Source organism: Hemicordylus capensis, chromosome 4 (assembly GCF_027244095.1).
Source record: "Hemicordylus capensis ecotype Gifberg chromosome 4, rHemCap1.1.pri, whole genome shotgun sequence".
Taxonomy (NCBI): domain Eukaryota; kingdom Metazoa; phylum Chordata; class Lepidosauria; order Squamata; family Cordylidae; genus Hemicordylus; species Hemicordylus capensis.
The window spans coordinates 201,102,761-201,117,532 of NC_069660.1; the positions used below are offsets into that span (position 1 = coordinate 201,102,761).

The 14,772-nt window shown below is 42.6% G+C and overlaps 1 protein-coding gene across 5 annotated transcripts in view; it reads left to right on the forward strand.

Annotated features, from left to right (window-relative positions):
- Window positions 1–14,772, forward strand: part of LOC128324989 (cadherin-6) — a 278,253-nt gene that overhangs the window by 133,899 nt on the left and 129,582 nt on the right. For all 5 annotated transcript variants that reach the window (XM_053250290.1, XM_053250293.1, XM_053250289.1 and 2 more), the window contains one exon: window positions 10,533–10,889. In XM_053250290.1, coding sequence (XP_053106265.1) covers window positions 10,659–10,889 — 231 coding nt within the window. In that variant the 5' untranslated portion in view covers window positions 10,533–10,658. The remainder of the gene's footprint in view (window positions 1–10,532; window positions 10,890–14,772) is intronic.

The following is a 14,772-nucleotide window of genomic DNA, read 5'->3' on the forward strand; positions in this document are numbered from 1 at the left end:
CTCCCTGGGGCAGTGGCAGACTGTCTGGGCGCACAGTCTGCATGCCCAGACGGTTCTTGGAGATCATCTGTGAGGAAGGCGGCTTCTGCCACCTTCTCCACCATGCCTGCTGCCCCACCCACCTAGTCGTGAAAACAACCTCAATGTATATGTACATAAATCCCAACAGTTGCTGTGTCCTAAAAGGGTCATGTGAATGGGACACATGTGTAAAGGCTTCTTAGAATTCATCATCATTAGGGTAGTAAACATCCACAGGTGTCAGGGACAGGTAAATTCCATTTTCTACATATAATCCCTTGGATGTCTGTTGAGTATCTGGAAATAGTCAAGTCCAGCTTATTTCCATACTGGGGTCTTCATGGAAGAAATGGGCCAAGGCAAATAAAACTTTCTTTTTGGCTCTCAGCTGGAGTTGGATGTCTTAAATCAGTTCAATCCTCTGTTTTTAAAAAAGTATGCTTAGGGGAGATCATGCCAACCATTACTGCGTTACAGGAAGACATGTACTGAGCAGGCAGATGGGCTAGAAGACCTCCAAGGTCCTTTCCAACTCTAAAATTTTACAATCCCGTGGAGCGGTTTGTCATGCAGGGGTGAGAAAAAGCAGACCTCACCAGTCTCCACTTCAATACAACTATTAACAATACAGTGCATTACTTTCTATGCATCTGGTCACCTTACACACATTTCAAATATGTAATGGTTTGTGTTGCTCTTCTGCTACCCTTCTCACCTGAGATGCAGACTGGTGGTTGATCAAGAATTACAGAATCATTCCATTTTGTTGTAAGGTTCAAGTCCACATATATCTCTATGGTGTCGACCTATGGAACATTAACAGAGAAGGTTTTTACATTTAACACATGTGGCCTCACCGATAATGCTGCCTGGATGTGTGATGCTCCTGGTGGTTCTGACAAGATGTAGGAAGATGAGTTAGGGAACATCCTTTTGGATTAGATCCCCTGCTGTGGTTATCTGTAGCATATTACAGCTGGGGAGGCATTAAAAAGCTGTGTTTAACAGCTGTGATATCATCCTCGCAAGACATATTTCAACCCGAGCTGCTATAAAACCTCTCCTGTGACATCAGAGCTGTGAAAAATAGCAGATTTGAAGTACAGAAATGTCCCCCCACAGGAGTCATCGTTTCCTGACAATTGACATTTCAAGGGCTGTTTCTTTAAATGACCAGCCTCTCCATCTTACTTGGCTCTTCCCAGCATGGCTGAAGGAATCTAGTGCAGGAATAATGTCTCACTGCAGGTTTCATCCACAGGGGTAATGAAAATAAAAGGAATGATAGAGAAGCCTGGGATGGGGTGATTTCCACTACCTCCCCCCATGCCCTAGCGATCCATCCAGCCTGTACTAATGACAGAATAATAGGTTGCTTCGTATGTTCTGCTCCGTACCCACAGACCCTTCCTCCTTGATAAGAAGGAGCCAGGAGCACAGAGAACCAACCCATCATCAGTCACTTTACATCTGCACTCCGAGCAAACATAATGACAAGCACGCTGTTCACTGGCAGCTTGCCAGGACTGCAAACGATCGCAGCACTAATTAACTCACCTGTGGAATTCATGCTCTGCCGCCACACTCTTTATGCAGTCTCCAAAGCGTGCTGCCAAGTTGTGTGTGTGTGTGTGTTTTTAAAAAACCACAAGAAAGACTGATGGTGAAAAAGAAAGTTTCAAACAACCTGTGAGGCTGACTGTTTCATTTTATAATCGTTGCACCACACAGGTTTAAATGGAATGTATCAAAGACCATCTTGTGGGAGAGTGGAGGCTACCTGGTGACAGATGAATGAATCTGGATCACATTAGTAGTGTATTGTGTAATGAGAGCTGCCCTCCCTGTATACCCCTTTATTCATTCCCCCTGTTTTGGCTCCACCTAGTTAATAGTACAGTTAATAATGAAGGTAAAGTGTGCCATTGAGTCGGTGTCGACTCCTGGTGCCCATAGAGCCCTGTGGTTGTCTTTTGGTAGAATACAGGTGGGGTTTACCATTGCCTCCTCCTGCGCAGTATGAGATGATGCCTTTCAGCATCTTCCTATATCACTGCTGCCTGATATAGCAATAGCAATAGCAATAGCACTTACATTTATATACCGCTTTATAGCCAGAGCTCTCTAAGCGGTTTACAATGATTTTAGCATATTGCCCCCAACATTCTGGGTACTCATTTTACCGACCTCGGAAGGATGGAAGGCTGAGTCAACCTTGAGCCCCTGGTCAGGATCGAACTTGTAACCTTCTGGTTACAGGGCAGCAGTTTTACCACTGCGCCACCAGGGGCTCTATAGGTGTTTCCCATAGTTTCTGGGTGTTTCTGGGAAACATACCAGCGGGGATTCAAATCGGCAACTGCTGGCTTACTAGTCAAGTCATTTCCCACTGCTCATTCAGTACCTATTTTCACAGTTTATGTGCCTGCTGACTGCTGAGGGCCAGTCTGGGACACTCTGAATGTTGTCAGATTTGCAAACCAAGTTGTATGACTCATAGGAGCATAGGAAACTGCCATATACTGAGTCAGACCATTGGCCTATCTAGCTCAGTATTGTCTTCACAGACTGGCAGCGGCTTCTCCAAGGTTGCAGGCAGGAATCTCTCTCAGCGCTATCTTGGAGAAGCCAGGGAGGGAACTTGAAACCTTCTGCTCTTCCCAGAGTGGCTTCATCCCCTGAGGGGAATATCTTGCAGTGCTCACACATCAAGTCTCCCATTCATATGCAACCAGGGCAGACCCTGCTTAGCTATGGGGACAAGTCATGCTTGCTACCACAAGACCAGCTCTCCTCTCCCAATTACGACAGACTGCTTCCGTCTGAGGCTTTCTCAGCTTTCTCAGTTAAGAATTCTTAGTAGGGTTATGAAAATAGGTTGCCTTAATAACAGAACAGTATCAGGCATATGCAAAAGCACACACACCAAAGAAATATAACATCCCACACGCAAACTCTGACTTAACAAACCTTTCCTTAGACTAACCTTCCCAAAGCCATAAGCCCTGACTCCTTGCCTTGAACTCACCAAACACCTGATGATGAATTCAAGCTTCTTATCGTCCTGTCTTTCAAAGATCTGCAGAGTTATTCTCCTGCAGCCAACCTCCATAGTCACATGTCGTTCTCCATCCTAGCTTCTTCACAAAGAACTACCTCCTTCCTGGCAACAGCGCTCTAGGTCCCACCCACCTGGTGTGCTGATTGGCTGATCTCTCGAATTCACCAGCCTGTCAGTCAAGACAAGGATTCACTTCTGGTTAACTCTTTAGAGGAAGGGGAGGCTGATCACTACAGGGACACACACGCCCAACCCACAGTCCTTGCAAGAGAGGGGCTGGATGTTCGTTTCTGACCTCTGCAAGGGATGACTCTTGTTCTGTAGCGGTTTAGAAGCCTCCTTGAAATGCAGCTTGGCCTCTGGACACTAAGAAAGCAGACACATTAGATAAGAATATCAGTGCTTAGAAAGATGAGGTGAATGGGACATGCAGCCCAGCCCAAGCTGGTCCAAAGACAGCAAGTAAAGTAGGAAGCCAATATTTATTTCCTCACCAAAAGGAAAACAGTAATTATAAGAAATGTCAGTGTATGGGAGGTCAAGAATTGAAAGCTTATTCTTTGAATTTATTGTCATTTGTTCCGGAGTGCATTCCTCTCCCACTGAATGGGGAAAATATGAATGGGACCCACTGGTATCTCTTTCCATTTATTCAAGAAAGGAATACACACGTCTGCTAACATGTGCTTTGGCTTGGAGAGGAACCAAACCCCATAAGTCTCCTTCATCCAGATGTCTTCTTCTCTTCTATGCCCAGGGAATAGGGTTTGATCACACTTTCTAACATGAAAGAAAAGGTGGGCCCCAGAGACTCACTGCGGTGGGATGGAGGGTTGCAGATGACTTTAAAGATAAACACTTTACTTTTAAAAAAAAAAGTATTTATAGTTTGTTCAGAAGACATTTTTTAAAATGTCAAGAAAATGAACCAAGTAGCCAACACAGTATTAAACAGCTTACAGCAATTATTAAACCATTCCTAACATCTCATAGTCTCCTCTGGCTTATTCTTGTTCCAATAAGCGATATGAGGTTACTAACCGTACTTCAAAAGAAAAATCCATGAAATGAACTTTGCCGTTCCATAAATGCCTAATCTGCTAGACTTTTATCTAGGGCCCTACAACCAGAGCATACTGTATAACTGATCTTGTGTCATCTTCATTGGCTGCCTTCCTTTCCACCTCCCACCCCTGCCCCCACACCCAATTTCAAGTGTTAGAATTCACACTGAAAGGCTTGGGTTCAGGTATGTTCAAAACTGCCTATCCCCAAATGAGTTTGCCGGGTACTTAAGATCTGCTTCAAAGGCTCTACTCTTGGTTCCATCTCTACATGGGTTGGTTCTCAAGAGGGCCATTTTGGTGGTGGTATTGAGACCATGTAATGCCTTCCCTGTAGAAAGCTGCCTGGTGCATCTCCTGAAAGTTTTTCACATCTGGTTTTTAGTTCGCTTCTCCTCCACATTGGAGGTATGCATTCACATATTGGCCAAATTTACCCCGAAGTCCTTCATACACAATTCAGGCATTTCATCACTCTAATATTTCATATTAAAGTGTAGCCCGATTTATATCCTTTTGTATCCCAATATTGTATTCCAATTTTGTATCTCAATATCCCAGTGCACTTTTGCATTGTTTTGGGGGGGCAACTTTGAAATCGCAGTAATGCCTCACAGAAAACCCACAGAAAAGCTTGCTGTCTGGGAAAGCACCTGGGGTTCTTTTTACATGTCTCTTGAAGACTTTTTTTGTTTGCTTTTAACTGTTAATGTTGTTTTTACTACTACTACTACTACTACTAGTCGTACTACTACTATCACCACCACCGCTACCACTGCTATGAATTTTTGTTTACTGCATTTCAACAGTTTTCAAAGCAGTTTACACACAAAAATAAATAAACAAATAATGAATAAGATGGTTCCCTGTCCCTAAATACTCACAGTCTAAAAGGAAATACAAGGGAGACACCAGCCACAATCACTGGAGGGATGCTGTTCTGGGGTTGGAGAGCTACAGTTGCTCTCCTCTTCTTACATTTCAGAGAATCACCACTTTAAAAGATGCCTCTTTGCTCAGTTAGCAGGGGTGAGTTGGCACACTTTTTATCTGTGATCTGCTGCTTGGAATGTATTGATTTTGCTCTGATTTGATTGCTGCTGCAATAGCTTGTATAGATATGTTTTATATTGTTTTGTATTTATGATGTGTTGTTAAATGTTTGTAAGCAGGCATGGTGGGAATAAGCCTCATAGTGTGGCACAAGGGCTGCCATCAGTCTTACCTTCCCACCCCATCCCTGACCTTCTTGGGCACAGCTGCACCACACAGGGGCTTCTCTGGAGCACTATCACTGCAGTGCCAATTAAGTCAAGCCATGATATGACTTGATGATTTCTTCAGAACATTTCCATTCCACACCCACCCACTGTGCCTTGTTTCCGGCAATATTTCTTCACCTTGACTTTTTGTTCAATTTGCAAATTAATTTGGGAAATGTTGAATATACACTTAGGAGTAAAACTGCACACAGGTATTTATTATTGGTCAAGTTCTTCCCTGCGGAGACTGGGGAAGTCTTTTTGAAATATTGCAAGCTATTTTAGAATCTTAGACAAATTTAGAAAAGGCCCCAATGTGTATTTATGTAGAACCTCTTATACCTTCCTTACTAACATTAGTCCACCAAAAACAGGTAACTGGTTTGCTTTATGTGTGTGCTGCTGTTCTGTTGGAATGCAGAAAATACGGTGATAGGATACAGAATCTAGGGGTGTGCTCCAGCACTGGTCTGAGCACTGGTGTAGTCTGAGCACTGGTTCGGTGTGGGGAGGGGAGTGGGAGCTTTACGAAATTGGAGAGCAGGTCCTTACCTGCTCACTGCTGCCCCATGCAGCTTCCTGCTGGGGCAGTGCTCAGCCCAAGAATCCCCACACAGAGCCAGCACACACATGGCATCCATGCATAGTTAGGTGCCATAGTCAGCAGCACCATGCTGACCATGCAAATGCTGCCCATGCATGCACAGACACCATGTGCATGCTGGCAGCATGCTGGGATTTTTGGCTGAGCACTGCCCCAGCAGGAAGCTGCGGGGGTGGGGTGGAGAGCAGGTAAGGACCTGCTTTCCTCTTTCTTAAATTTTCTGTTTCCCCACTCCCCTCCCCACGCCAAACCAGTGCTCGAACCGTGGTTTGAGCACACCCCTAAGAGAATCAACTTCATCTTTTCTTTTCTTTTCTTTTCTTTTCTTTTCTTTTCTTTTCTTTTCTTTTCTTTTCTTTTCAGAAAGCTAACCTATTGGCAAATTGTGCTGAAATTTCAGAAGCCAAATGAACGGCTGAATAAGTTCTTCATGGGTTGGAATAGGGTGGTAGCAGTCCACATATCTTCTTGCCTCTTCTTTTGAATAGCGAGCCAGAATAAATTGTATAAAATAGTTTTTTTAAAAAAGCACGGCAAAGTAAGAAAAATAGGTAGAGTTAGTCAGTGTATGCAGATTTGCTCAGACAGGTTACAGAACTTCTTTTGGGGGGGGGGGATGGATTAGGATTGCCCAAGTATCGAATTTTAAACTTTTGATGCAAAGCACACACAGCCCTATTCATAATGAGATAGCAAACAGTATAATATTGATTAAATCAGTCACATTGTAGGGTCTGCTATTTTGGAAAACACCAAAGCAGTAATAGAATCGTATAATTACCAGCTCTCCCACAGGACGAATAAGTGCCTGTTGTTCATTTGCATGTGCTATTTAAATATAGATACATAAAATTAAAATTGTTTTTTAACCAAAATGCCAAGAAGAAAATCAGCCAGTCAAAATTCTAGTAGTAGAGTACATGCTTTGCATGCAGAAGGTCCCAAGGTCAGTGCTTGGTGTCTCCAGGAAGCTCTGGGAAAGACAGCTGCCTGAAATTCTAGAGAGCTGCAACTAGTGAGAGTAGACAATACTGGGTTAATGGAGCTGTGGTCTGATTCAGTATAAGACACTCTTATGTGTCAATATGTTCTAAAGAAGCAAGAATGAAGAACCTGAAGGTTATAGCAGGAGTTGGGCAAGGCCTCCAGGAAGAGATTCTATAGACATTCTAGGGCTAAATTTAAAAAAAAAAATGGTCGGTGATTCTGTTGCTAGGAGATCCCTTCCTTCATCTGGAATAAATATTTTTCACCAGAACAAAAGACTAAAGCTTGGTAACCTTGGGAAGGTTGAATGTTCCACATATTTGCAAAAGAATGTTTGCAAATATGTGACATTCAATGTATTTTCTAAGGTCACCCTGCATACTCTGAATATTGAGATCTTAACCTCACATTTTGAAATGTGCATGCTTTAGGTTTGATGTCATCCTTTCATTGTTTTGATATAAACTGTCTTCAAATATGGAATCCCATGAGCGCTCAAATACTACATACTGTCAGACACTAATTAAAAGTGCATGGTATTGATCAAATGCTGTAATGTATTAAATACCACAGGATGTTATCAGATGCTGTCAGATAGATAATACAATTTCATGTCAAAAATAAAATATTGCCAAATACTATATGCCAGTGGTTTCTTTCAAGGAGCACTGAATTCTTTGGAAGCTAACCAGGCATTCCTCAATGAGAAGATTAGTAATGGTAAACAACCTTGCCCACCACAACAGATTTTCAATGCACAGCCACAGAATAATATCTGTTTCTGCTGCTGCATCCCTCTTCGTTGTTGCACTCCCAGTATCTTGGGAATTGGCCTGCTTGGATAAAGAGTAGTGTCTGCCTCTCTGCTCCACCATTCTGAAGTCCGTTGATTTGGCCAAAGGCTGAGGGACAAACTAGATGTGACTTTAAACACATCTATGAAGGCTGGTCCACCATAACCAAAAATCAGCCATGGGTCCCCAATCTGGATTAGGACTGCAGCATGGAGTTCACCCTTTTCCAATCTTTCATTTTCTTCTTGAGAAATCTCCCCAAATTACAAATAACAACTTTGAGAACAAATAGCAGGGGCAGTTTTGAGCAGGACAACAGCAAGGGGGAAGGGTTAACTCCACTGTATATCCATACCATGGTCCCAATCTGGATCTCTTTACCACAGTGGTGTGGGTTAAAAGCGGGGGTGGGGGATAAACAAAGATAAGTTTAAAGTGACATCTAGTTTGGCCCTGAGTTATAAATCAGGTTCAGATCTCACTTGTTTGTTAAGCTTTGGGGCCTTTCACACGATCACATGAGTGGGTGGGGGGAAGGTAGGTTTAAGCCTATCTTCCCGTAAGACAATCCTGGACTGGCCCCAGCCATGCTGTTACACTGCACACACGATTGTTGCAATGGCAACTGGTGTGGCGTTCTAGAGAATTCGGGAGATTCCCGTTTGGGAGATTCCCCCAGGGGACTGGTGCTCTAGGCGGAGCACACACACACACACTCCTGGAGTTTGGGTTAGTGGAGTGCTCAGTCCATTAACGCCCAGCTAAAAGCTGGGCTTTAAAGCTGGGTTTGGTGCTGCGGCAGTGCTGGCATCCATGTGGATCCCGGTGGTTCTCATGGACAGCCAAGCTTGGCTGCTCATGAGAACTGCCTCCTTGGCTTCCATCTGCAATAGAAGGATAAGAGTACTGCTTACCTTATAAGATAGTTGTGAGGCTTATCATTAAATAATTGTCACTGAGAGCTCTGAACACCCAGAAAGAGCTATATAAATGCTGAATATTTTAATAATATGATTTCTACTCAACCTTTCATGTAGAAGAACATGAGAAAGGGAGAAAGAAGAGAGGAGGAAAGGGTAAAAGACTGGCAGCAGTGTTCCCTCTAAGGCATGCGCATATAGATAGATAGATAGATAGATAGATAGATAGATAGATAGATAGATAGATAGATATGTAGTCACTAACTGTACTTTTGCGGTGGGAAACTAGTCACAGAATCTGTTATTAAGGGTGAGATCCAATCATTCAATTTGCTTTGAATCGGTTCCCTTTTCTTCTTGTTGAGGCTGTTTGTTTGTTTGTTTGTTTGTTTGTTTGTTTGTTTGTTTGTTTGTTTGTTTGTTTAGGGATTCAGTTCTAGTTCAGGTTCAAGACAACCAAGAGATTTTATGTTCAGGTTCAGTTCTGATTCCCTGTAAAAATCTGGTTGAACTGCTTTTCACGTTTGGTTTGATTCCCTGGTTTTACATGAACCTGGGTTACTGGGGGACAGATGAAAACAACATTAGGTTCCTTGTCAAGCCACATATATGTCATTGATTGTTCCAAGTGTTTCACTGCTCTTGGGCAATACTTAGAGTAATTTAGATTATAACTCCTGGTGCCAGTGTTCCCCAAACCCTTGGCCAATGCATTCCGTCAAATTATTGCCTCATGTATTTCATTCTTGTGTATCCCACTGAGTCGTCAGATTATTTATCCAAGCATGTGGTTTCTCTGACTTACTATTTATGCTTTAAAGCATTTTAATGATGCTTAAGGTAATTAGAAATATCATGTGAACATAAAAATATGACTTCCTGAGCACAACTAAAGGAAAACAAAAATGGGCCAATGAGGTTCCAGTAATATGACCTGGCTGGTCTAAAGAGAGAAAGCTCAGGTGGGTGATGTGCTTTTAGGCCCCCAAGGAAAGAGGGGAGAAATGAATTGTGACTGTCCCCACAAAAATAGTAGGGGGGTTCCCAGTTGGTTGACAATGTCATCAATCAGTACAGATGGGGAGGCAAGCAGATTTCTTTGGTAAACTGATTAGGCCCAACCTCATCTTATTGTATGTGCTTCATCAAGCAATATTCAAAATTTCACAGAGGACCATCTACAGGAAGACCTAACACATGTAGTGCCATACTGTCCCTAATTCCCACAGTTAAGAATGCCTCAGTTGGCAAGAACAAATTATTCTGATACAATGAATGGAATCATTGTTTTAATGTAAACCGCCCTGAGCCTTTTGGAAGGGCGGTATAAAAGTTTTAATAATAATAATAATAATAATAATAATAATAATAATAATAATAATAATAATAAATAATCATTGAGCAACATCCAGAATATTTAGTCATATCTAAGCACCATTGAAATCAATGAGACAAATTAGTCATGACTAACTTGTCCTATCCATTTCAATGGGACTTAGTCATGACTAACTTAGTCTGGCAGATGCCTACAAGTACAAATATTAAAAAGTTGAAGGAATAATCAAATTGTCCAAACTAGTATTTTTAAGTAAGTGGAATAAAGAGCAAAAAAATAAATAGTTCTATTATTCCTCCTACTCAACACAGATATTACATTAAGTTGATGTAAAGGACCACTTGCAACATTCAAGAATTGAGAGCCTCATCGGATTCTTTTTGTGGCAATTACGTCTGCCTTTTTGTCATATTTGCTGTTATACTGCATGCTAAGTAGTTCCGTAAATGCTTGATAAATTGTCATTTCTTTTTCCTTTCATAGATCTACAGAGACCTAGGCAAAGAATATTAAGGAAGGAAAGAGGAATGAGATTGGCTTCAGTGCAGAAAACTAGTTTGCATTAATGTGAAGAAAGAAATCACCACTTCATCCTTGTTTTGTACTGCCATGATGAGAACTTATCATTGCTTCTGGCTCCTCTTTTGGGTTGGACATCCCCACCAAAGTTCTCCCACTCCATTATCCAAAAGGACTAGTGGCTTTCCAGAAAACCCAAAGGTTTTGGATCTATCTAGAAACAACAGAAAAGAGTTTAATCGTTCCAAAAGAAGTTGGATGTGGAATCAGTTCTTTCTCTTAGAGGAGTACACAGGTTCTGACTATCAATATGTTGGCAAGGTAGGATGTTTAACAGAACTTCTAATTCTAAAGCTTTGAGAAATCTCTTATCATAGTGAAGTCAGAATGGCATGCCATTCCATTACAAAGGTTGTATCTTATCAAAGACTTCTGATAAATAGATCCAGCGAGAGAATTATAGAGTGCAGTTCAGCAGCTGAGCTAACAATGCAGGAAATAGAGGGGAAAGTGGTCTGATTTACATAACAGACCCCACTGGTGTTTCTGGTAATAGGTGCAATTAGACCTTTGTTGTCTTAAAAAGAAAAAAACCATCTTGTTGTATTAAAAAAAAATCCTATGCTGAACCTACATGAAGGAAATTAGCATTGCTTTCAGTAGAGGTACCTTGATTTACACTAAGGATCTGTCTCATTGAAGATATTTTAACAGAATATACCCTTCAAGTGCTTTGTAGATGTAATAGTGAAATATTCCCATTTATTTTCCAAAGTGAGTCAGAAAATGTCATAAATATGAACGGGCAAAATTAGAGATGTGCTTGTCATCCCCAAAATGTGGGTATGTGCCTAGTCACGCAGTGCCACCAATTACAAGGGTACTGCATACGATAGTGACATAATTTGGGACTTGGTGTCATATTCTCTGGAGCAGTGTTTGTTGAACATATCTAGTTTCATTATCGGAGCTGCTGTCATACTCCTTAGAAGTCTTGAGGTTTAGCTGAAATCTGAGGAACACTAAGTTGTGCATGACTTCTTATACCTGCTTGTTAAGATACACTGTGTGTACGGCATGTCTCGAGCAATTCTCTGATCCAGATATGGCAAGGGCTAGAAAGGAACTTTAAAGCTGGGATCTCTCTAGTTGTTTCCACTTGTACCAAGCTCACCTGTGGTGAGTAAGAATTGCCTCCAGGCAGACAGTCTTTAGAAAAGTTGGTTCTTTATTCTTTTATGCCATGAATACTAACTTAGGTATTGATGTGTGATTTTAGGGCTGTTTAATTGGTTTTAAAATAATTTTAGAGCTGTCTTAAATATCTCCTTGGGATACACATACCATATTTTAAATAAAGAAAATAATTTGGGATTTGTGAGCAAGCAGCTTGTATTTGTAAGCTAGTAACCTTTATGACTTACTTGTAAAGCTAATTGATATTGTTATTGTTGTGAGCCAAGCCTAATTTGTACACTAGATATGCTCCCGGGCTAGCATAGGAAATTAAGCTTGTTTCACCAGTGTCACAAAGTGACCAGTTCTTTATACGGTGACCATGTATGTTCTGGGCTCGAAGATAGAAAGAAGACCAAACACTCTCACATAATTCAATGGGTTTTATTGAGTATAAAAGATTGTCAGAGCCACGGCATCAATTTAACTGAGCAGGAAACAAAACAATCAATCATGGCTACTAGCAATAGCAAAGCAGTGTTCCTAACTACCATACATGTGGAGATAACTGTCATCTCAGTAATTACTTTGAACTAGCAAGAGATAAGTCACCTTAAGTGGCGCAGTGGGGAAATGACTTGACTAACAAGCCAGAGGTTGCCGTTTCAAATCCCCGCTGGTATGTTTCCCAGACTATGTTTCCCAGACTATGGGAAACATCTATATCAGGCAGCAGCGATACAGGAAGATGCTGAAAGGCATCATCTCATACTGCATGGGAGGCGCCAATGGTAAACCCCTCCCGTATTCTACCAAAGAGAACCACAGGGCTCTGTGGGTATCAGGAGTCAAAATCAACTTGACAGCACACTTTACCTTTACCATTAGCAAGACAGAGAGAAATTGGGAAGGAAAAGGAGGAGGGAGTTGCTTGGAATGGAGGGGGGGATGGCAGAGTGCCCGGGATAGTAAAAGGGATAGAAGTTGGGGGCAAAGGCTGGCTCTTGAAAGAGGCATTTTACCAGATTTTGCCATGGCCAGATACATGCGAGGCTAGTATCTGTTGCTGGAGAGCGTTGTAAACAGGACTTCCAGTGGATTGCTGGTGCTGTGGTTCACAGGCAGAGTTAGCAATTGATTCTTTGCCCTGTGGCAAGAATCACCAAGCAGTCTCTTGTAGGTCCCAGGCCTCTGCTAGCTACACAGCTAGACAGCAGGCACTTGGGGTGTGCACATGAACAAAGATCTGCTGGTTAGGCAAAGATTGTTGAAGCTATGCCCAGCTTGCTCACTTTTTAATAGTTGTTTGATCATTTGATCTCAACATAAGCGTTTTCTCAAGATATCAGCATCATTCCTGACTCTCAAAGTGCTAATTGCGGTTATCCTCTGGATCCTGTCTTCTGACAATTATTGATCAGATCAGTCTGAATTCACTCTCTTGTTGTCGTTAACTGTTATTGGGAAGAATCTGTTCTATTAGCATTCCCAAAACAAATCTGCATCTCTGAGGGCCATCTCCTGTCCACAGACCTTCTGGCTCTTTCCTCAAAGGACGTTAAAAGTCAAAGGTGTTAGGAAGGAAGCAGGAGGAGCCTAAGCTATGTGTGAGAGACAGCAATTAAATCACTTCTTGTGTAAATCTACCCAGTGTGCAATTCCAAAACATTCCAAAGTAACAGCAAGAGGATATATGTGTGAGAGTAGTAATCCATGCATCTAGTAGTCATGTGCACGGACCGGTTCGGAGGCCATTCTAAAGGCCTCCAGACCGGTCCGGGCACGGGGTGGTTTTGGTTCGGGTGGGGGGTTCCACTCAAAACAGGGGGGGGCTTTACTCACCCCTTCCATTAAAGTCCCTGCCGTCCGCTCACCTTGCCGGCTGGGCTGCAAATGGCTTCTAGGAAGCCTTTCGCGCACACGCATGAAAGGCTTCCTAGAAGCCATTTGCAGCCCAGCTGGCAAGGGGGAAGGGGACAGCAGGGAGTTCTCCTGCCGTCCTCTTGTAATGGGGGTAGATTTGGAAAGAAGGGGGCGGCGGGGGACCTCTGGGGAGCTTCAGGGGTGGCCGCCAGCCGAGGGGGACTTAGCTTGAAGGGGGCGGCAGGGACTGGGAGCGATCCTGCCGCCCCGATTATGGATACGAGGAGCCCGCGCCGAGAGGAGATTGAAGCGGGTGGCACCTTGCTGCCCGATTACTACAAAAAATACGGGACTTTAATGGAAGGGGTGAGTAAAGCCCCCCCTGTTTTGAGTGGAACCCCCCACCCCAGTGCCGGACCGCAGCTCCGCGATTCCGTGCACACCCCTAGCATCTAATTCAACATTGTAAATATTGAAATCACCAGAGAACAAAAGCATAAAGAATTTGGCTTGTTCCTTACAGAAATGATAATGTCACACCGAGTTCTGCTCTGTGATTTGACTATTATAAACATTCTGCCAGAGGAAATGCAGGATTAGCTTCCAGCTTTCCCAAAGCCATTACCTGAGAGCAAAATCCATACAATTTGGCTTGTCTCTTAGGAGTTAGTCATTTCACTCTGAGTTCAGGTATCAATTGATTTCTTAATAAGGTAGAATCAGACACAGGCCTTGATTTCACATGATTTTGGATTGGTACCACCAGGCCCAATGTGGTGGCCAGGGTGGCCACAACATTATGAACTTGAATCCATGACTCTTGTCCTCCAGTCCTAAATACTTTCTGTCAGGGGTGGCCAAACTGAGGCTCTCCTGGTATTACTAGACTACAATTGTATCATCCAGCAACATCTGGAGAGTGGCAGATTGGTCACCACTGTTTTATATGAATGTATATTCCATTGAAATCAATTGGGGTGCTCGAGTTGTAAGATTTGCTGGAACCGATTTCCAAGAATGTTTGACTAGAACAAGCAACATTCTTAACAAGGAATTGCCAGCTGGCCCAGGATCCTTCTATAGAACAGAGAAAGTCTGTTTGTGCAGTAAGTCCGAAAGTCTGAGGTTTGAGAGACCAAGAGATTTATGCTTCCTTATTGAAATT